The sequence below is a fragment of the Chanodichthys erythropterus genome, chromosome 10 (assembly GCF_024489055.1).
Source record: "Chanodichthys erythropterus isolate Z2021 chromosome 10, ASM2448905v1, whole genome shotgun sequence".
NCBI lineage: Eukaryota > Metazoa > Chordata > Actinopteri > Cypriniformes > Xenocyprididae > Chanodichthys > Chanodichthys erythropterus.
In genome coordinates this window covers 10,827,233-10,852,244 of record NC_090230.1, presented here as the reverse complement: position 1 = coordinate 10,852,244, position 25,012 = coordinate 10,827,233, and the positions used below count along the sequence as shown (strand labels likewise).

The 25,012-nt window shown below is 35.8% G+C and overlaps 1 protein-coding gene across 1 annotated transcript in view; it reads left to right on the top strand.

Annotated features, from left to right (window-relative positions):
• si:ch211-246m6.5 (von Willebrand factor D and EGF domain-containing protein) overlaps nt 1-25,012 on the top strand; it is a 99,242-nt gene that overhangs the window by 39,521 nt on the left and 34,709 nt on the right. Inside the window, exons 15-18 of the mRNA XM_067398602.1 lie at nt 472-573; nt 3,876-3,990; nt 10,542-10,792; nt 14,305-14,524. Of these exons, the coding sequence (XP_067254703.1) occupies nt 472-573; nt 3,876-3,990; nt 10,542-10,792; nt 14,305-14,524 (688 nt within the window). The remainder of the gene's footprint in view (nt 1-471; nt 574-3,875; nt 3,991-10,541; nt 10,793-14,304; nt 14,525-25,012) is intronic.

The following is a 25,012-nucleotide window of genomic DNA, read 5'->3' as shown; positions in this document are numbered from 1 at the left end:
AGACGCTCTGAAGTATTACAAGAAGACATGCTTTTTTTGCATCACCTGCCAGTGGCAGATGAACTAGAAAGTTTACTGACCATAAATATTTCTGAATATGCATTTTGCATTATCCTAATGAAAAATTTCTTTTAGTTTGCTATGGCAACACATATTTACCAGTTTTTCTCCACTGTCTGTCTGACTTATATCCATATTCATGTCAAATTTACCAAGTACTGTAACTTGGTCATACCAAGTAATACATTTTCTAAGAAGCCATTCAATAAACAGCATAATGTGGAATTAGCTGGTAAATAATGGTAAATAATAATCTATGATAAATAATGGCTGTTTGACTACACATTACCTTAAAAATACAATAAAATAATTTTACTGATTTTTTTTTTGTCCTCGAGTACTAGTATTACTAGTATTACATTCATTCAGGATATGTATTTAAACCTCTCCATCTCTCTTTTTCTTCTTCAGGTGACTAATGATGGCCGTCAATACAGCAAGGGAAAATTTTTAACCCTTTATGATGGCATTTGCCAGTTGTGTGTGACTCCCTCTGGACTTTGCAAGCTGAAGGTATAGTCTTAAATAGGCCAATAGATTGTAAATAGTACTCCATTCTTCTTGTTTTTCAATTAAAGGGTTAGTTCACCCAAAAATGTCATTTATTACTCACCCTCATGCCGTTCCACACCCGTAAGACCTTCGTTCAACTTCAGATCACAAATTAAGAGATTTGTGTTGAAATCCGATGGCTCAGTGAGGCCTTCATAGCCAAAAATTACATTTCCTCTCTCAAGATCCATTAATGTACTAAAAACAAATTTAAATCAGTTCATGTGAGTACAGTGGTTCAATATTAATATTACAAAGTGACAAGAATATTTTTGGTGCGCCAAAAAAACTAAATAATGACTTATATAGTGATGGCCGATTTCAAAACACTGCTTCAGGAAGCTTCGGAGCGTTATGATTCTTCTGTGTCGAATCATGATTCGGATCACGTGTCAAACCAGCAAACTGCTTAAATCACGTGACTTTGGTGCTCCGAACTGCCGATTCGACACACTGATTCATAATGATCCGAAGCTTCCCGAATCTTTCTGGATCTTGAGAGAGGAAATGTCATTGCTCCCTATGCAGGCCTCTCGGAGCCATCAGATTTCATCAAAAATATCTTAATTTGTGTTCCGAAGATTGACGAAGGTCTTACGGGTGTGGAACGACATGAGGGTAAGTAATAAATGACAGAATTTTCATTTTTGGGTGAACTAACCCTTTAACAATTATCTATCTATCTATCTATCTATCTATCTATCTATCTATCTATCTATCTATCTATCTATCTATCTATCTATCTATCTATCTATCTATCTATCTATCTATCTATCTATCTATCTATCTATCTATCTATCTATCTATCTATCTCTATCTGTCTGTCTGTCTGTCTGTCTGTCTGTCTGTCTGTCTGTCTGTCTGTCTGTCTAATTAATGAGCAGTTATACATATTATTTATAAATAACCAGTGTATGCAGAAAAAAATGCAAGAAAAACAACAAATCACAATTCATTATGCAAATGAACTAATGAATACATTTTAACAAATTCTTCAATGATAATTCTTCTTATTGTTATAATTAATTATATGTATTATATACATTAAAATGTAATTAGAAATAATATAATTTATTAATAATATTTATGTATATATAGTTTGATTTGAATTAATTACAAAAAAATTGTGGAGAAGAATATAAAGAAGCGATATTTCAATACTGTAATTGTTCCCTGATTGATTTAAAACCCTTTGAACAGATTCTGAATTGCTTTAAAATGAAGATTGTTTCTAGTACCGTGTTAAAACCATCCATGATTGTTTCTGCACAACTTCCCTTGTGGCCCTTCCATTTATTATCCATGTGTCCATCATCCTGAACTTTATTTTCACTGTGCGCAAAATGACTTCCTACGCTAATGGCCTGGATTTTCCACCGGAAAATAAGTGGCAGAGCATTCAAGTTTATAAGGCAAAAAGTCTGTCATAGCCGTTTAGTGTCTTAACTGCTCTCAGTGCAACAGGACAACAGCGATACGCAAGGCCGCAAGGGTGTGCGGTGGAAAAACACAGAGCGTGGATGTGGAAAACAGACAATTGCAGATATTATTCACGACATCGAGACCAAAGACTGACGGAGTAACCGATCCCTTGAGCACCTGATGTACTCGCTCGTTCTAACTTTCTTCCTCTGGGTTTTGGACTGCCATATAGCATGTAATCTCACCGTGAGAGATGAGTTATCAAGGTGGATCCGTTTGGTTTGTGTTTATCTTCTCTGCTCTGCCGCAGATGTCCTAAGGGCGTTGCGACTTACACGTCCCACTGGATATTAAAAACTTGAAATATAGAGATTCTATCAGTGCCAGGCTTTATGCTTTGATGATTTATAGCAAAGACGGTTGAGCTTTATCTCAAAGGTTTGACAGGGGATGTTGGTTTGAGCCGCAGTGTAACCGTGAGCAGTTGCAAAATCTCCACGCTGGTGGATACGCCTGGAATCATTTCTTTCTTTCTTTCTTTCTTTCTTTCTTTCTTTCTTTCTTTCTTTCTTTCTTTCTTTCTTTCTTTCTTTCTTTCTTTCTTTCTTTCTTTCTTTCTTTCTTTCTTTCTTTCTTTCTTTCTTTCTTTCTTTCTTTCTTTATAAATCTTAGTGCTAACAACGGCAAGATTGTAAGTTTGAATCCCAAGGAAAGCACAAACTAAAAGCACAAAGTGTGCAGTGTTATTATAGTTGAATTTTTAATTTTTAATTATTTTTCATTTTAGCTTACCTTTTTTATGTTCACTTTATTTAGCTTATAGTGCTTATTTGTATTTTTAGTGTTTATTATAATAGTTTTGAATTTTATAATCACTATAACTGTTAGTTTTACTTTCCTAGTTTTAGTTTAGTTTAGTACATTTAGTAAAAATTAAATATACCAAAATGTATTTGTGATACATTTATTTTATGCTACATATACTACAAATACGTTTACATATTTATGTATTTAATATAAATACTCTGCAATTGTACTCTTGGTATACTAAATTGATATACTTAAAGTCTGATAAATTGGAACAATTAATTGTACTTAATGCTCTTTAGTTATCCGGAAGTAGTGCTGAGGTCCAACTAAAGATATACTTTAAATGGTTAGTTCACCCAAAAATTAAAATTCTGTCATTAATTACTCACCTTCATGTCGTTCCAAACCCGTTCATCTTCATAACACAAATTAAGATAAATCCAAGAGGTTTTTATCTCCCATAGAAAGCAATGAAATTACCACATTCAAGGTCCAGAGAAGTAGTAAAGACATTGTTAAAATAGTCAACGTAACTACAGTGGTTCAAACTTAATATGAAGCAAAACAAAACAAATATAACAACTTTATTTAACAAATTGTCCTCTACCCTGTTAGTCTCCTACACAGTTGATGCAGTGAATGCAGTGCAGAGCATAAATACATAAAGCATAAATAAACTGAAGTAAAGTTGTGTGATTAGTTCATTCAATTATCAGTCACGGTACTACCGGCCCAATTTATGAGCGGCCCACCGGGAATTCTCCAGATTCTCCTGATGTCCATAAGTCTCAAGCGATATGCAAATAAATATGTTAACGGATTTGTAGTGTATTTAGTATGAAATAAACATATTTAAAATACATTTTGGTATAGTTTTTTTATTCACTAGGGACAGGTGGGTTTTTCCATGTTATGTATTTATGTTATTATTATTATTACTATTTATTTATTTTTTTATTTAACCTAAAGAACTTTTTTAAATTAGTTTAAATTAACAATATTAACATCTCTTCTCTCATTCTTTCTTTTAGGAGAGAACGTGTAATATAGATGGCATGTGTTTTGCCGAGGGAGACTCCAGCCCTTCTGTTCCATGTCTCCTGTGTAACTCCACAGCCTCCAAATACACCTGGTCCATTAATCAAGGTAAACACAGTCGATATGAAGTTAAACCAAGATCTTACGGCAATAGCTCGCATTATTGAACATTATCTGTACTTGTTACACTCACACAGCACACCATTAAGTTCATGGGATCCGACCCAACAACCTTCTGCTGCACAATCCAATTTATGTCTAATTTAATGCTAATAAAGACAAACCCATTAACATAACTATTTAGACTGACTAAATTTGATCTTTATAACATGTATTTAACTGAAAAATGTGTGAGGTACTTACTGTCATTCATTATCAAAGTATAAAAGGAAGTTGGGATGATCTGTAAGAATGAGCTGCTACTACTTTCAGTATGCTTGAAGGATTCACCGATACCACTTTTTGAGTCTGATATGATACTTTTATTTTTACTACTTGCCAATACCGAGTACCGATATTTTCATTGCATTTTTAATTTTTTAAAATATTTGGCAGAGAAACCAAAATAATATGAATCAAATTAGTTGGCTTAGCAAATTTCCTTCAGTTATTTTCATGCCTAATTATGTCTGTTAAAAATGTATTGTATGAGCTACTGTTTCTTTCACTGTTCATATTATTGCTCTCATATTTTATCTTTACTTTAATAGTGCAGTGAATATTTAGAGCAGCTCTAGCTGGGCTCAACCAGTCAAGAACAGTGAGTGATTTTCACTGTCTTTTGTTGTTAGATTATCATTGAGGGCAAAGACAGCAGTATGTTTATTAGGCTGCTGTCACTTTAAGAGCTGCACAAATCCAACATACTGTTACACATGCTTTTTCTTTCTCTACCGTTTATGTTTACTTAAGACATAACTGACTGTTTCACAAGGATACTTGCCTATTTTGTGGGAATTTGTTCATTCCAGCGCAAGAAGATATGAAAGAGAACTCGATTAGGCTATTCGCGCACTGTTTGACATCATGTGATTACTGTACTCGGTCCACTCCTCGTTCTCTTATCAGCTCACGCACAGTAGCTGTATATAGTTTGAGTATGAGTACATGAGGCTAGTATCAGGCCTGATACCAATACTGGTTTCAGTATCTGTTCATTCCTAGTTTGAAGTTAAAAGCTCACAGCTTAACTAGACTTTATTACAGCAGCTAAACAGCAGCACGTCAGCTGGAATATATTCGCTGTGAATTTCAATTAGCTGACATTCATTTTTCAGATTTTACAGCATTGCAAAAACTGAAGTAAAGCATTAGGTCATAAACTAGTTTTAGGTTTTATTATAACACAGAAGATTTTAGGCATGTAGTGATGTATAATATTTCATTAGGTTCTTTTAAATACTGTTTTCTTCTCAGAAGACTTGACATTTGCAACACTGGAGAATAGGACATTGATGAAGTATTGGACGTTAGTATGGCAAAGAGAAGGATAGTGGATTTACCACAGTTAAGAGGTGTTGTTAAGTAAGATGCACTTTACCCGGCTTTACTATGGTAAAAACACTCTGATGCACACCCTAGCATGTCTTAATGATTTTAATCTCTTGAGATTAATCTCAATAAGCAATTTAGCAAAATAATGTTGTTTTCACAAATGTTTATTTTTTAGTAATTTATGATAAATAATAACAATATTTTATTATTATTTTGTTATATTTTTATTAAATATATTTCCCAATATATTTATTTTATTAGTAATAATTTTATTTTAGTAATAATAATAATAATAATAATGATTATGGTTATTGTTGTTGTTATTATATAGCACAAACTCTCTTTTCTTCTAATACCACCACCACTACTACTACTACTAATTTATAAATATAAAAATGCACCATAAAACATTATATGAGAGTACTATTATATAATATTACATAATATTATGATATTTTATAATAAACTATATTACATTATATTTTGAATTTTAATGTGTAATTAAATATGATTTAATTTAAATTATATTACATTATACTTAATATATGTTATTAATATTGTTTTATCATTGTATTTTAATAATAATAATAATAAAATAATAATAATAAATTAATAACGTTGTTATAGTACATTAATATTAACTGTATTTAATGTAAAATTATTTTTATTAATAATTTCAATAGTAATAATAATGATTATGGTTATTGTTATATTATTATTATTATTATTATTATTATTATTATTATTATTATTATTATTATTATTATTATTAATAGTATTATTACATAATAATAATAATAATAATAATAATAATAATAATAGTATATCTTTAAATTCATTTTATGTTATAATAAATTATTTTACATTATACTTTTAATATTAGGTATTTTAATATATTTTATTAATATTGAATGTTTATCTTTTTATTTTACATGTTATTATTAGTAGTATTATATATCAAAAACTCTTTTAATAATAATATTAATAATAATAACGGATCATTTTTAATTTTATATCAATAACTATAATTAATTTGTGTTAATTGTTATTATTTAATTTAATTTATTATTATTATTATTATTAATATAGCACAAAACTCTCTTTTTCTTCTAATAATAAAAGTAATAGTTTCATTATTATTATTATTATTATTATATACTAATCAATAATTATTACATGTAAATATAAATATACTAATTAATAATTATGGTAATATTTGTATTATTAATAATCATAATCTTAATAAACAATTGTAACAGTTTATTTTGGCTTTATTCATGTAAAATACAGCTGATGATCAAAAACAATGTCCTCAAACATATCTCATCCAGTCAGATATTAGAGCCAGAACTGTTTTATAGCATGTTAATTAAGATTTGTGCGCCTTTTAAACTACTAGGTTTTATAAAAACATTTCCTTCAAAATTTATAGCAAAACAAGTACGTACATACACACACACACACACACACACACACACACACACACACACACACACACACACACACACACACACACACACACACACACACACACACACACACACACACACACACACACACACACACACACACACACACACACACACACACACACACACACACCAAATGGCAAGTTCTTTGGGAATCATGTTGCATTTCAGCACAAACTCCTTCTTCTTTATCCACACATTCCAACTACACATTCCTGTGTACAGCGAGAACTGACAGTAAACATCTGTCTGTTTGCCTGCACTGCAAATGAGGGCTGGACTGATACTATCTGGAGACTCAACAGACACACCACATTCAGCTTTAAGGAAGATTACAACCATTCACCTCACACCCACTTATCTTCCTCCTAGTTATTTCCCTTGTGCTTTCTGCCATGCCTTTTGTCACTGTTCTGTGGCAAAATTGAGAGCCCATTTATTCATGCAGACAAATTAAATTTAGAAGAGATGATCATCAGAGTGAAATCAAGAAATTTAAATGTTAAGTGATTCAAATGAGCATTCGTACTGCAGCAGAACTGACGACATTGTGAAAAATAGAAACATTTTGAAACAACTGTTTTTTTACTTGGTTTGCATATTTGCATTTATAAAAATGGCAACAGTATGTTTAGCTGAATTGTATCATGTTATTATGCATTGGGTTTGTTTACTTATAATGTCAGAGTAGATTTATGGATCCATTTTGTTGTTGTTGTTTTGTTTTTTTCATTTTCCAGCCAGAAACACACAAACTCATATACGTCATGCTGCTCATGAATGAGATTTTGAATATGAGTGACATATTGGTGCAGAAAATGCTTTTATATTCCAAGATCAGGTTTGGTTTATTTTCTAGGGTTTTGTTGTGGATAATTGCATATCACTTAAGATGGATATTTTTGCTCCACATTGTGGTTTTTGTTTGTCAAGTTTCACAAGAACAAGAAGCGGAAAATAACCCTCGGAAACTAACACATGATGCTGTAAATCAGGGGCCGTATTCACAAAACATCTTAAGGCTAAAAGTAGCTCCTAACTTGCCGATTTAGGAGAAACTCTTAAAAATAATGGGCGTGTCAGTCCTAATTTTAGGAGTCCTAAATTTTTGCTCTAAGAGTATTTCACAAAGCATTTTAGCGCTAAAACTAGCTCCTAAATCTGTGAAACATTACAAGTAGTCAAGAGGACTTCTAAGTCACTAACAATCACAAACAATCCTAATCTATCCAAAGACACTGAACACTATTGAGGGAATAGCAATAGAGCCTTTGGTGCTGAACCTTAATATAATACATTCTGATTTATGGATTTGAATCTACAATGAGATGGCAAAAAAAAAAAAAAAAAAAAAAAACTTTAACAAATAAATAAATATTGTCTGATTACCTGTGGCAGTGGTTTTCATGCGTTCACACTTACAAATGATTGAATAGAGTAAAAATAAATAAATATATATTGGAATTTAGCCCAAATTTCTCCTCGTATCCCCAGCCGAGAGTGAAGAACGGAGGGCGGAGGAATACAGAAAACTGTCAAAGTAACTATAGGTGAGTCGGCTCTCATCTGTGTATATATTCCTCCTCTCGAGCTGATTAGAAAGACCGTTTGAATGTGTTCCTCCCACTACTAGTTTAATTAGTGACAATTAGCCTACATTTTAAAACCTTTATGGCAACATTTTATTTTGACTATGGCAACATTTTTATTAAAAAATATTGATTTAAATAGGGCAACATTTGTATTTTAAAACCTTTATTTTAATATGGAAACATGACATGTCATTCTACAATATTTCTATGATTAAAATCGCTGACTCCTCCCCCATCAGCCAATCATTGTGTGTTTACTCCATAGCAATGAGATCAACCCCGCCCTTTCTCTTAGCTTAAGACTTCAGTCTATTCCTTAGTAAAAGTTTGTCTCAGCAGCTTTGTGAATAGATTTTAAGAGAGAAACTCTTAGCTAAGAACTTTTACTGCTATTTATGTAGGAGAACTCTTAGTGGTAAGATAAAATGTTTTGTGAATACGGCCCCAGATATTATACCACATATGTCATCATGCCAAATATTACAAAAACAGATTTTCATTTTGTGCCTGTTTGTTCCATGTGAGACATTTCTCATTTTGCTGTCTAAATCTATTTTTTTTTATTTTTTTTACAACATGGCCAAAAAATATTAAGATTTGATATTTATATATTTATTTAAAATATTTTTTTTTTGTATTTTTGATGTTTATATAAGTATTTTGTATATAAATTTGGTCTGTTACAGTTTGCAGTTAATGAATAGATAATAATAATAAATGTTATTTTATTCAAATAAAATTATATTTACATTAATGACTATAACCTTGCTAAATATTATGGAAATGTACAGGATATTTTCATCAACAAACAAAGTCTATGATTGTAAATGGCCATTCACACCAAGGGCAGTAACTATAATGATACCTATAACTATACATTTTTAATAACTGTCCAATTCCATAAGAATAGGGAAGTCCACTCCATAATTATAACAATAACAACATGAGTATCAATAAAGTTGGAATCACTTTCAGAACTGTTTTTTTTTTTTTCCCAATGAACAATAAAAAGACGACTGTGCGTAAGCAACGCTTTTATCGCATGTTTCCGCTCCTTTTTTCCCTGTGTTTTGATCCGGAGATTCGATACTCTTTCAGAAGTTGTGTAATAGTGCCCCCTACTACCGTATAACAGTGAAAACACAGAAAGCTGTTGGCGGGGGAAAGAGTTAAAGAGCTTTTAACATAAAGCTACTAGAATCTTACCAAAGACTTGTGCTCGTTCACAACAACGACGAGAACAATTAAAGTTTTAACAATCGTTCTAATACTAAGAATAGGAAGTCCACACCGCAACTAACAATAACGACAGAAACAATGTCATTGGAATTACTTTCAGAATGTTTTGTTTCTAGCTGACATTGACAGCCAATCAGGATCCATCTTGTTTTAAAGAGCTCAAGATTTTAAAGCAGCAGATGCCAAAACTGCAGTGCATGCTTAGAATAAGCAAAACCTTATCATGTGTTTCCGTGGACTATACGGTTATCAGTATAGTTCTATCATGAAAACTCTCGGAGGATTGTTAGCATGGTAATGGATATGACAGTGTTAATGTATTTGGTCTTGGTGGAATAGGTCTGCTTCTGAATTACTGCTATTGTAGATTATAGCTGCTGGTTATTGCTGCTAATGCAGAGCAAGTACAGGAACTAGCTACTGCCAGTACATAAGCCGATACACTGCACGGGTAAAACATAGTGCTGCTGCACAAATAGCATATATCAATAACCCATATCAGATCAATACAGGTGGAGCTGGGGAAGGTGGAAGGTTTTAGAGGAACTCTGAAACATGCTGCAAACTGCTATATGTAACCAGCCATTTAAATATGTGAGCACCAAGCTCATTGGCTGCAGATGTGACATGGACCAATCAGCCTAGTTAATGCTGTAATTATCATCAGCTTGCGTTAAGACCCATCAAACTGCGCCATCTAGAGTTTCATGACAGAACTAAGTATTTAAATTATTATTAATTATAGTTATTGTTCTTGGTGTGAACGGCCCTTAAAAAAATATTGTCTGGCAACTGAAGATCAGCTCTTGGAAATGGTGATTCCTTCTTAGTATTCTTTCTTGAAATCCCCCTCTCATTTCCGCAGGTAATCGTCCGCCGACCGTCCACACGCCGCAGGATGGTCTGCAGACCTTTGTAGGGGAGAACTTTGTGTACCAATTCACAGCCTCGGACCCCGAGGGCTCGGCCTTACTGTTCCAGCTGGAGACGGGGCCCCCCGGGGCCTCAATTTCCCCGGCCGGGCTCCTCATCTGGAAAGTGCATGAGGAGGAAACGCACAGTTTTCAATTTACTGTGTCTGATGAGTGTGATGCCCGGAGCAGATTTACTGCAGAGGTGAGAGACATTGAGAGATTGATGCCTGACTGATTTTTATGTTTAGGACAGAAATGAGTTTCTGTGAAACATGATGCAAACTTTAGTTTTGGAAATAAAAATATTAGTTTTGTAATAATGATTCGAGCCTCTTCTGGGATATCTTAAAGGAACAGTTCTTTTTTGTTTTTGTTTTTTTTTTTGTCATGATTTACTTGCCCTTATGTTGTTAAAATATAAATATTTTAATAAAATATTAAATAAAAATAAAATAAATAAAATAAAAAATCAAATAAAACATATACATGTATTCTAGAAATCCATTATAATTATAACAAAGTTATATGAGCCGAGTAGTATTACAAAATGTTATATCACTGCTAGTTGACTGCTTATTATTACACTGATATTATTTTATTGTGCTAGTTGAGGCAATAATGAATTTCTAAACTGTTTTCCTCATATTTAGCATTGGGAAATCTGATTCATTTTAGTGAATCAATTCATTTGTCACTTTGGATAAAAGTGTCTACTAAATGAATAAATGTAAATGCCAATCTTGTATATTCACATATCTGATGGTCTCATTAAAAGATAGGTCATTTATTCATTTTAAAACAATGAGTGATTTGCTTAGATGACATTAGACAACTAAAAATGGTGCATACTTACCATGGTAATACAGTAATATTCTCTGAAGTACATTGGAGTTTCATGTATATCCTATACTAAATGAATATGGTAAAAATTCAGTATCATCATAATCCCTTAATTTTAGTTGATTTTTAGAGTTCCCAGTATGTCATTCCCATGCTCCCATTTTTTTAAATATCTTATCACGGCATAAGGACAGCAGAACTCAGCTCCCCTGACTCTCCGGAGTCCTGTTCAATGTGGTGCAATGAAAGACAAATGTCCTCTCTATCTTCTCTGAGGGCCCTAGACGGCTAACAAGCATCTGCTTCCTGCCTGCTAGCACTTATTAAAGACTGTCTGAGTTTGAGAGATACAGTCGTTTGAGGACAGGAGAGAGAAAAAGACTGTAATTAGCAACACTGCTGACAAAAACAACAAAACATATTTGCATTAAAAGGTTAGTTCACCCAAAAATGAAAATTATGTCATTAATGACTCACCCTCATGTTGTTCCAAACCCGTAAGACCTCCATTCATCTTCAGAACACAGTTTAAGATATTTTAGATTTAGTCCGAGAGCTTTCTGTCCCTCCATTGAAAATGTTTGTACGGTAGACTGTCCATGTCCAGAAAGGTAATAAAAACATCATCAAAGTAGTCCATATGTGACATCAGAGGGTCAGTTAGAATTTGTTGAAGCATCTAAAATACATTTTGGTCCAAAAATAACAAAAACTACGACTTTATTCAGCATTGTATTCTCTTCTGGGTCTGTTGTCAATCCGCGTTCACGACTCCGCTTCTCCTTCTTCTGCTTCTTCTTTCCTGTTTTACGGCAGTTAGCATCCAGCTTATTGGTGCATTACCGCCCCCTTCTGCTCCGGAGTGTCGTTCACGACTCCGCAGTGACGCTGCTGACGTAAGACGCTACTGACGTGTTATCCGGTGCGCCTGAGCTTCGTTTATAGTCTGAGGGAGAAGCACGCTGTATTCAAGCTATTCTACATTGTTTGTATTTTGGTATTGCTATATTTTTTTTAAATGGTGCGGAAGTGTGCATGTCGCAGATGTCCTAATCGCCAAAAACAACCACGGCGACGTAAAAGTGCATTACCAACACCGACAGATGAAAGGATTCAATGGAATCATTTCAATGGAATCAATTCAATGAATCAATTCAATGGAAAGGATTCCAGAAGAGAAGACAATGCTGAATAAAGTCGTAGTTTTTGTTATTTTCGGACCAAAATGTATTTTAGATGCTTCAACAAATTCTAACTAACCCACTGATGTCACATGGACTACTTTGATGATGTTTTTATTACCTTTCTGGACATGGACAGTCTACCGTACATACATTTTCAATGGAGGGACAGAAAGCTCTCGGACAAAATCTAAAATATCTTAAACTGTGTTCTGAAGATGAACAGAGGTCTTACGGGTTTGGAACAACATGAGGGTGAGTCATTAATGACATAATTTTCATTTTTGGGTGAACTAACCCTTTAAGTTATATACATTAAATTTATATATTATATACTGAATTGTAATTTTATGATTTATAAATTTAAGATACTATATTATAGGAGTATATATAATACTATATGTATTTTTAATGCAATTTCAAATTCAAAATGTTGTCATATACATATTATATATAATATATATATAATAACAATAAATGAAATATTTTTTTTTTACAAATTTATATATAATTGTGTGTATAATAATTCTAATTTGAATTTAAATAATTAATTAACATACTTAACCTTATACTTTTTTTATTCAATTTATATGCTGTGTTCGAAATCGCCCCTATACACTCATTCACTGTTCCCTACATTACTCCACTAATATAGTCCACTTGAAGGAGTGAATGAAAACGAGTGAGTGGCTGAATCCGAAATTTTAGGCAGCTGACTTGTTGCCTCGCTGCCCTATCAGGCAGTTACTCTGCAGGCAGCGTTTGCGCACGAAAGTACCTCACGAAACTGATGTCGGACAGACTTCTGAGGCAACGTAAGAGTGTAATGATCTACAGCAAAACTGTAGAGAAATATTTTTACAAATATTTAATTACTGCAGTATTAATGTCTCGCTAGAAGTGACATCAGAAGTACATTTAAACATAAACTGACCAGAAACCGCAACTTTCAGACGGCGTCTTTCTTTTTCTAGTTCAACTGTCACCGAATAGAATGCATAGGATTGCGGGATATCAAAGGCAGCGAAGGATACATCTAAACTGCCTTCAAAAATTGATCAGATGAAGGTATCTCAGGAGACAGGAGGTGAAGCTAACATTGGATTTGGATGTGCCTTGATGCCTTCCTAATTTGGAATGCATATTTCAGCAGTTTTCGGATGCAGCCAGTGAATTCAGACACTGAGCGCACCAAGAAGGGCTGCTACTTTTGCATAGTTTGTGCATGCTGTTTAATAATTATTTAAAACTTAAACGGGCAGCTCCAGTAGTAAGATCTAAATATTTATCTTGAACTCATGGAAACTATGTATAAACCTTAATTAAACAACTTAATAATCACTTAAAAATGAATATATACCTGTATATGCTGTGGCCACATTGGACCAGTTTGAAAAATGGATGTGTGAATGATTCATCTTCTGACGAGATGCAGGAATTAATTTGGTAAAGTGCATTATGAGTATTCTTTAGCTGTTGAGCACACATCAGTTGTACACTCGTTATTGCGTTGCATTGTGGGATTGAATGAGTGGACTTGATATTGTCCACAATGGTTTCGGACACCACCACAAATGGCTGTCCCCTAAAATAATGCCCTATTTAAGGGTATAGGGGGTGATTTCGGACACAGCCTTAGTTTTATTTCTATTTGCGTTACCTTACAGTTCTGTCCACGTTTCCATGGTTACAGGTTATTGTACGGCCATGTGGCTGCATTAATGGAGGGACGTGTGTGACTAACATCAAGTATCCAGCAGGCAGTGGCGAGTACCTGTGCTTGTGCCCGTCAGGTTTCCATGGTGACCTGTGCCAGGAGGAACTGAACGAATGCGGCTCCAGCCCTTGTGGAGCAGGAGTGTGTGTAGATCTGGTCGATGGATTCGAATGCCAGTGTCCTGCTGGACTCACAGGTATATCACAAATTATGTTCCATATATACAGCTATGGAAAAAATTAAGAGACCACTCCAAGTTCAGAAATCAATGTTAAGTGGTCTCTTAATTTTTTCCATAGCTGTATATACAGTCATGCTCAAAATTATTCATACCCTTGGTAAATATGACCAAAGAAGGCTGTGAAAATAAATCTGCATCGTTAATACTTTTGATCTTTTATTTAAAAAATCTACAAAAATCCAACCTTTCATTGGAGAATAATCTCATTATGAAATAAATGTTTTTCTCTAATACACACTGCTCAGAAATTAATCATACCCTTTTATTCAATACTTTTTGCAACCTCCTTTTGCCAAGAGAACAGCTCTGAGTCTTCTTCTATAATGCCTGATGAGTTTGGAAAACACCTGACAAGAGATCAGAGATCATTCCTTCATGCAGAATCTCTACAGATCTTTCAGATTCCAGCTCCATGTTGGTGCTTCTTCTCTTCAGTTCACTTCACTCATTTTTTTTAGGGTTCAGGTCAGGGGACTGGGATGGCCATGGCAAAAGCTTGGTTTTGTGTTGAGTGACACATTTTTGTGCTGATTTTGATGTTTGTTTTGGATCATTGTCCTGATGGAAGATCCAACCACAGCCCATTATAAGACTTCTAACAGGAACAGTCAGGTTTTGATTTTTTATCTGTTTTTATTTGATAGAATCCATGATGCCATGTATCTGATCAAGATGTCCAGGACCTCCGGCAGAAAAATAGGCCCACAACATTAGAGATACAGCAGTATATTTCATTGTACACATGGGGTACTTTTTACCGCTGTGTGCGCCAAACTCATCTTAAGTGTTTGCTGCTAAAAAAAGCTTTTTTTTTTGCTTCATTCTCACCTAAAAAAACCTCTTAAAACTACATTTCACAACACAACAACAGCAGTATTTAAAAAAAATATATATATATGGTGGATTTGAAAATTATGTCATTAATGACTCACCCTCATGTTGTTCCAAACCCGTAAGACTTCCGTTCATCTTTGGAACACAGTTTAAGATATTTTAGATTTAGTCCGAGAGCTTTCTGTCCCTCCATTGAAAATGTATGTACGGTAGACTGTCCATGTCCAGAAAGGTAATAAAAACATCATCAAAGTAGTCCATGTGACATTAGTTAGAAGTTTTCGAAGCATCGAAAATACATTTTGGTCTAAAAAAAAAAAAAAAAACTTTTTTTTTTTTTCCTCATTAATGTACACACAGCACTCCATACTGACAGAAAAATACAGACATTTTTGCAGATTTATTAAAAAAGAAAAACTGAAATATAGCTGCAAGCAGCAATTCGGGGCCAAGCCCCAGAAGGGGCAGTAGCGCAATACGGAGCAGGAAGAGCAAAAACAGCAGAAATTGAATGTACATGCAAAACAGCTGGTTCAGAAGGACAGGTGGAAATGAAATGAAAATCAATAGAAGTTCAGAGAATGAACAGGGAATGAACTAAAAACACTTGTATCTCATTCAAGAGGAATAAAGATTAGTACAATGCTTATTTGGATAAAAAAGGTATCAAAATGACTCATTACACACAATTGTATAAAGGAACCCCACACGGGATTCGAACCCACGACCTCCGAGTCCAGTGTCCATTTCTCATCTCATTGCACCACTGTGCAGGTGAATGTTGGCACACCTGCCGAAGTTCATTAGTTCATGTGAAAATGAACTCAAAATGAAGAATTTTTATAAAACTGCACTGAATGTTATATTTAATAACTACTTTAGATCATTCTGCAGCTCATCATGCTGTAGCGCAATACAGAGCAGGAAGAGGAAAAACAGCAGAAAATGAACAAACATGAAACAGCTGGTTCAGAATTACGGGCGAAAATGAACTCAGAATGTACATAAGCTTAGATGAAAATGAACACAGCATGAAACAAAAAGCATTTATTTCTAATCCAAGAGGCAGTAAAGGAATCAAAACACACTATTTCATAAAACCGCTCCACCTGGGATTCGAACCCACTATCTTGGGGTGCAGAGCTCATCAGGTAACTGGCTTTACACATTGAGCTACTTGAGGATGCACATTCAACAATCTGTGGAAGAGAACTTTTAGTGTAAGAAAGAATTTACAAAAAAGCATTACTTAGCATGCTAACCATATTAGCATGCTAAGCTAACTTAATGCTAATGAAGCTCATGGTTAACTTGATAGCTGAAGAGCCACATTAAAGAGAATGACAACTGGTTAGCATGCTAAGCAATTAGCATGCTAAGCTAACTAGCATAAGACAACAAACACAAGCAAGGTCACATTCAGAGATGAATATCTTGGGAATGGTAGCGAATATCAAAAATCCGTTCAGTCATTTCTGTGCGGCTCGGTCCAAAGATCACCTGAGCTGATTTTGGACAAAATTGGACAAAAATTGTAGGAGGAGTAGTGAAAAAAATGGAATACTGTACTTTTCAAAATGGCCACTACTATACTGGGTGGAGTCTTAATGTAAGATATTGAATGTGATCAGTATGAAGAGAGGAATCAGTTGTATTGACATTCATTTTTCTGGAACAAAGGGTTCAAAAGTTATAACCTTTACAAAAGTGAATATTTGAACTGGTGGTGGCGCTATAGACTTAGTCCTAGATACTCCAAAGTTGGTCAAATTACTTTTAATTACTATCACTACAAGCATGCCAAATTTGATAATTTTCCTTCTTATGGTTCATTGATTACCATACAGGGGGAAGAAGAATAACTACGAATTTGGACATAAAGGAATTGCATGTGATAGCTTCAGATTAGACCAGTTTTAGGCAGAATGCCTAGAACAGACACAAGTTCTGCATCTTTTCCTGCCACAGTACCTCATGCGGTCTGGGCATGTGTCACACTGAGTTTCGAACCCACGATGCAGAGCATTCGGGATCCGTGGCGTAACACATTGAGCTAATCAGCCATGCAAGTTCATCAGTATGCTAAGCAGAGGTTTCAGTGTGAGAAAGAGTTCACAAAAAAAAAAGCTTCATAGCATGTTAACCATATTAGTATGCAAAGTTATTTAATGCCAACTAAGTTTTGGTTAACCTGTTGACTGAAGACCACATTAGAAAGAATAGCAATAGTTTAGCATGCTAAGCAATTACTGTGCTAAGCTAACTAGTATAAGACAACAAACACAAGCAAGGTCACATTCAGAGAGGAATATCTCGGGAATGGTAGCGAATATCAAAAATCCGTTCAGTCATTTCTGTGCGGCTCGGTCCAAAGATCATCTGAGCTGATTTTGGACAAAATTGACCAAAATTTGTGGGAGGAGTAGCGAAAAAACTGTTTTTGATTTAATTCAATATGGCAGACAGGTACATTTAAGGAAAATGACAAATGACACATTGTCGGAATCGGCATAAACCAGGGAATAAAATGACATAAAGCAGACAAATTTTGGATAATGTTTTCAAAAGTTATAAGCAATTTTGCAAAAATCATTATATCTGTGGAACACTAGGTGGCGCTGTGCTGAAACTTCTCATGTACCTTCAGGACACTCTGATGGTCATATGTACCAAATTTTGTGATGATATGTCAAATTGTTTAAAAGTTATTGCAATTTATGACAAAATTCAAAATGGCGGACACGTGGTTCATCCGATGTTGACGAATTTGATATCCTCGGATTCGGCATGGCACAGGGAATCCATAGACACCAAGATCTTGATTTTCTAATAAAGTGTTCAAAAGTTATTGGCCAAAATAGCCATTTTTCAGATCTCATGACCTGTAGGTGGCGCTGTTCCCAAATTTGGCATGGAACCTCAGATCATGGTCTTGATCAAGTGTACCAATTTTAGTTTTGATTGCTCAAAGTTTGGCCGAGATACAGCCTCTATAGCAATTTTGGGTCAACCTCGTTAACTTCGTGACATCATAACTTTTGAACAAAGATGAATAAAAAAAATCTGTTCAGTCATTTCTGTGCGGCTCAGACCAAAGATCACCTGATCAAAGTTTGGACAAAATTGGACAAATTTTGAAGGAGGAGTAGCGAAAAAACGGAATACTGTACTTTTCAAAATGGCCACTACTGTACTGGGTGGAGACTTAATGTAAGATATTGAATGTGATCAGTATGAAGAGAGGAATCAGTTGTATTGACATTCATTTTTCTGGAACAAAGGGTTCAAAAGTTATAACCTTTACAAAAGTGAATATTTGAACTGGTGGTGGCGCTATAGACTTAGTCCTAGATACTCCAAAGTTGGTCAAATTACTTTTAATTACTATCACTACAAGCATGCCAAATTTGATAATTTTCCTTCTTATGGTTCATTGATTACCATACAGGGGGAAGAAGAATAACTACGAATTTGGACATAAAGGAATTGCATGTGATAGCTTCAGATTAGACCAGTTTTAGGCAGAATGCCTAGAACAGACACAAGTTCTGCATCTTTTCCTGCCACAGTACCTCATGCGGTCTGGGCATGTGTCACACTGAGTTTCGAACTCACGATGCAGAGCATTCGGGATCCGTGGCGAAACACATTGAGCTAATCAGCCATGCAAGTTCATCAGTATGCTAAGCAGAGGTTTCAGTGTGAGAAAGAGTTCACAAAAAAAAAAGCTTCATAGCATGTTAACCATATTAGTATGCAAAGTTATTTAATGCTAAGTTTTGGTTAACCTGTTGACTGAAGACCACATTAGAAAGAATAGCAATAGTTTAGCATGCTAAGCAATTACTGTGCTAAGCTAACTAGCATAAGACAACAAACACAAGCAAGGTCACATTCAGAGATGAATATCTCGGAAATGGTAGTGAATATCAAAAATCTGTTCAGTCATTTCTGTGCGGCTCGGTCCAAAGATCATCTGAGCTGATTTTGGACAAAATTGACCAAAATTTGTAGGAGGAGTAGCGAAAAAACTGTTTTTCATTTACTTCAATACGGCAGACAGGTACATTTAAGGAAAATGACAAATGATACATTGTCGGAATCGGCATAAGCCAGGGAATAAAATGACATGAAGCATACACATTTTGGAAAGTGTTTTCAAAAGTTATAAGCGTTTTTGAAATAATCATTACATCTGTGGAACAGTAGGTGGCGCTGTGCTGAAACTTCTCAGGTACCTTCACGACCTTCTAAAGGTCATACATACCAATTTTTGTGAAGATATGTCAAATTGTTTAAAAGATATCGCAATTTATGACAAAATTCAAAATGGCTGACACGTGATTCATCCAATATTGACAGAATCGGTATCGTCGGATTCGGCATGATCCAAGGAATCCATAGACACCAAGATCTTGATTTTCTGACAAACTGTTCAAAAGTTATTGGCCAAAATAGCCATTTTTCATATCTCATGACCTGTAGGTGGCGCTGTTCCCAAGTTTGGTATAGACCCTCAGACCATGGTTCTGATGAAGGGTACCAATTTTTGTTTCGATTGCTCAAAGTTTGGCCGAGATACAGCCTCTATACTAATTTTGGGTCGACCTCGTTAACTTCGTGACATCATAACCTTTGAACAAAGATGAATAAAAAAATCTGTTCAGTCATTTCTGTGCGGCTCAGTCCAAAGATAATCTGATCAAAGATTGGACAAAATTGGACAAATTTTGAAGGAGGAGAAGCGAAAAAAACAAATACTGTACTTTTCAAAATGGCCGCTACTGTAATGGGTGGAGACTTAATGTAAGAAGTTGAATAGCATCAGCATGAAGAGACGAATCAGATGAACTAAATTTAATTTTTCTATGACAAACAGTTCAAATGTTAAAACCGTTAGAATGTTGAAATTTTGAACTGGTGGTGGCGCTATAGAGTTGGTTCTAGAGACTCCAAATTTGGTCCAATCACTATTCATGAGCATCTCTACAACTGTGCCAAATTTCATCATTTTCTCATGTTCCGTTGATAGGGCTGCCATAGACTCCCATTCGGGAGGAAGAATAATAATAAATATAGCTGCAAGCAGCAATTATGGGGCCAAGCACAAAAACGGCACAAGAAACCAGCCAACACGGCTGCGAGCATCAGACCAACTGCAACAGTGAACAATTAAAGACGTATTAAGATCATTTTAGGCATAAGAGCTAAAAATTATCAAAAATGAGGATTTACTGGTTCATAACTTTCGACCAATAGGTGGCGCTGTGTCCAAATTGTTGTGGTATGGTCAGAGTGAGGTGACAATGACACTTCCAAAGTTTGGTGTCAATATGTCAAAGCACTGAAGAGATACAGCTTCAAGAGTCATTTTTGAATCATGCCTCAAATTCTTTGCTCTGGTATACAAAAACGGTTTGACATATGGACTTGAAATCCATAACTTTTTGTCGGCATGGTCTGACGATGACACGGTTCAATTTTGGTGAAAATCGGAGCAACGGTCTAGGAGGAGTTCGAAAAAGTAGGTTTTTAAAGAAAAACAATATGGCGGACAGGAAGTTTAGCTGACTATGGCAAATTTGATATCTTTGTTCTCAGCATGACCCAAGGAATCTACTGAGACCAGTTTCATTACAATTGGTGAATACAGTCAAAAGTTATTAGCATTTTTGTAAATTTTGTTATAACTTTTGACCACAAGGCGGCGCTGTGCCGAAACTTCTCAGGCTCCTTCAGGGCATTGTGCTGATGACCCATACCAAGTTTTGTAAAGATACGTTAATGCGTTCGTAAAATACAGCATTTTAGCACAAAATTCAAAATGGCCGACGGCCAAAATGGCCGAATTGGGAAAATTGGATATCATTCGACTCGGCATGATTCCCCGAATCCAACGAGACCAAATTTATGATTTTTGGACAAACCCATCAGAAGTTATAAGCAAAAATACCCATTTTTCATATCTCCGCACCAGTAGGTGGCGCTGCGCCGAAACACTGCATGGTACCTCAGGTCATGCTTGTGATGACATGTACCAAGTTTGGTCTGAATACGATAAAGCGTTGCGGAGATACAGCCTTACTTCTGTTTTCGCAAGCACTACGTACAATTCGTTCATGAGTTTTTCGAAAATGGTTTGAGGAATCAACTTGAATTCCATAACTTTTTGTCAGCATGGTCTGAAGATGATCTGATTCAATTTTCATGAAAATTGGAGTAACGGCCTAGGAGGAGTTCGAAAAAGTAAGTTTTTCAGAAAATTCAAAATGGCGGAAAAATTTTCATGACGGAAAATGACGTCCTATGGTGCGTTCGATTCGTCTTGAGCCAAGGAATAAGAGGAAAAAAGAATTGTGTTTCTAGCCCTTATGGTTCAAAAGTTATTAACATAAACATAAGTGCAACTTTGGACAGCTGGTGGCACTAGAGGGATTGAGTTAGAGACTCCAAATTTGCAATGGACAAAGGTCAGACTGTCCTCTGACTGTGTGCCAAATTTCACAACTTTCCCGCAAGCGGTTCTATGGGCTGCCATAGACTTCAAGAGCGGAAGAAGAAGAAGAATAATAAATATAGCTGCAAGCAGCAATTACGGGGCCAAGCACAAAAACGGCACAAGAAGCCAGCCAACATGGCCGTGAGCATCAGACCAACAGCAGCAGTGAGCAATTAGAAAAAAAAGTTATTAACATTTTTGTCAAGTTTGTTATAACTTTTGAGCACGAGGTGGCGCTGGTCCGAAACTTCTCAGGCTGCTTCAGGGCATTGTCCTGATGACCCATACCAAATTAATGAATTTTGGTCAAACCCATCAGAAGTTATAAGCAAAAATAGCCATTTTTCATATCTCCACTCCAGTAGGTGGCGCTGCGCCGAAACACTGTATGATGCCTCAGGTCATGCTTGTGATGACACGTACCAAGTTTGGTCTGAATATGTCAAAGCATTGTAGAGATACAGCTTCAAGAGTAATTTTTGCATCATCTCTCAAATTCTTTGCTCCGGTATACGAAAACGGTTTGACTTATCAACTTGAAATCCATAACTTTTTGTCGGCATGGTCTGAAGATGATACGGTTCAATTTTGGTGAAAATCGGAGCAAAGGTCTAGGAGGAGTTTGAAAAAGTAGGTTTTTAAAGAAAAACAATATGGCGGACAGGAAGTTCAGCTGAATATGGCAAATTTGATATCTATGTTCTCAGCATGACCCAAGGAATCTATTGAGACCAGTTTCATTACAATCGGTAGATATTATCAAAAGTTATTAGCATTTTTGTCAATTTTGTTATAACTTTTGACCACAAGGTGGTGCTGGTCCGAAACTTCTCAGGCTCCTTCAGGGCATTGTCCTGATGAACCATACCAAATTTATGAATTTTGGTCAAACCCATCAGAAGTTATAAGCAAAAACAGCCATTTTTCATATCTCCACTCCAGTAGGTGGCGCTGTGCTGAAACATTGTATGATGCCTCAGGTCATGCTTGTGATGACACATACCAAGTTTGGTCTGAATATGATAAAGCATTGCAGAGATACAGCTTCAAGAGTCATTTTTGCATCATGCCTCAAATTCGTTGCTCTGGTATACGAAAACGGTTTGACTTATCGACTTGAAATCCATAACTTTTTGTCAGCATGGTCTGAAGATGATACGGTTCGATTTTGGTGAAAATCGGAGCAACGGTCTAGGAGGAGTTCGAAAAAGTAGGTTTTTAAAGAAAAACAATATGGCGGACAGGAAGTTCAGCTGACTATGGAAAGTTTGATATCTATGTTCTCAGCATGACCCAAGGAATCTACTGAAAACAGTTTCATTACAATCGGTTAATATAGTCAAAAGTTATTAGCATTTTTGTAAATTTTGTTATAACTTTTGACCACAAGGTGGCGCTGGTCCTAAACTTGGTATGCTCCTTCAGGGCATTGTGCTGATGACCCATACCGAGTTTCATAACGATACGCTAATGCGTTCGTAAAATACAGCATTTTAGCACCAAATTTAAAATGGCCGACGGCCAAAATGTCCAATATGGGAAAATTGGATATCATTCGACTCGGCATGATTCCCCGAATCCAACGAGACCAAATTCATGATTTTTGGCCAAACCCATCAGAAGTTATAAGTAAAAATAGCCATTTTTTCATTTCTCCGCACCACTAGGTGGCGCTGCGCCGAAACGCTGCATGTTGCCTCAGGTCATGCTTGTGATGACAGTTACCAAGTTTGGTCTGAATACGATAAAGCGTTGCGGAGATACAGCCTTATGTCTATTTTCGCAAGCACTACGTACAATTCGTTTGCGTGTTTTTCGAAAACGGTTTGAGAAATCAACTTGAATTCCATAACATTTTGTCGGCATGGTCTGAAGATGATCTGGTTCAATTTTCGTGAAAATTGGAGTAACGGCCTAGGAGGAGTTCGAAAAAGTACGTTTTTCAGAAAATTCAAAATGGCGGAAAAATTTTCATGACGGAAAATGACGTCATATGGTGCAATCGATTCGTCTTGACCCAAGGAATCAGAGGAAAAAGAATTTTGTTTCTAGCCCTTATGGTTCAAAAGTTATTAACATAAACATAAGTGCAACTTTGGACAGCTGATGGCGCTAGAGGGATTGAGTTAGAGACTCCAAATTTGCTATGGACAAAGGTCAGACTGTCCTCTAACTGTGTGCCAAATTTCACAACTTTCCCGCAAGCGGTTCTATGGGCTGCCATAGACTTCAAGAGCGGAAGAAGAAGCGGAAGAATAATAATAAGCGTACGGAACGCCAACAATAACAATAGGTGCCTAAGCACCTTCGGTGCTTGGCCCCTAATAAGCGTACGGAACGCCAACAATAACAATAGGTGCCTAAGCACCTTCGGTGCTTGGCCCCTAATAAAAGGGAAAACGTACAATTACAATAGGGGCTACAGCCCCTTCGGGGCTTGGCCCCTAAAAACGTACAATTACAATAGGGGCTACAGCCCCTTCGGGGCTTGGCCCCTAAATATCACATGGTCCTAAGTATTCAGACCCTTTGCTCAGTATTTAGTAGAAGCACCCTTTTGATCTAATACAGCCATGAGTCTTTTTGGGAAAGATGCAACAAGTTTTTCACACCTGGATTTGGGGATCCTCTGCCATTCCTCCTTGCAGATCCTCTCCAGTTCTGTCAGGTTGGATGGTAAATGTTGGTGGGCAGCCATTTTTAGGTCTCTCCAGAGATGTTCAATTGGGTTTAAGTCAGGGCTCTGGCTGGGCCATTCAAGAACAGTCATGGAGTTGTTGTGAAGCCACTCCTTCGTTATTTTAGCTGTGTGCTTAGGCTCATTGTCTTGTTGGAAGGTAAACCTTCGGCCCAGTCTGAGGTCCTGAGCACTCTGGAGAAGGTTTTCGTCCAGGATATCCATGTACTTGGCCGCATTCATCTTTCCCTCGATTGCAACCAGTCGTCCTGTCCCTGCAGCTGAAAAACACCCCCACAGCATGATGCTGCCACCACCATCTTCACTGTTGGGACTGTATTGGACAGGTGATGAGCAGTGCCTGGTTTTCTCCACACATACCGCTTAGAATTAAGGCCAAAAAGTTCTATCTTGGTCTTATCAGACCAGAGAA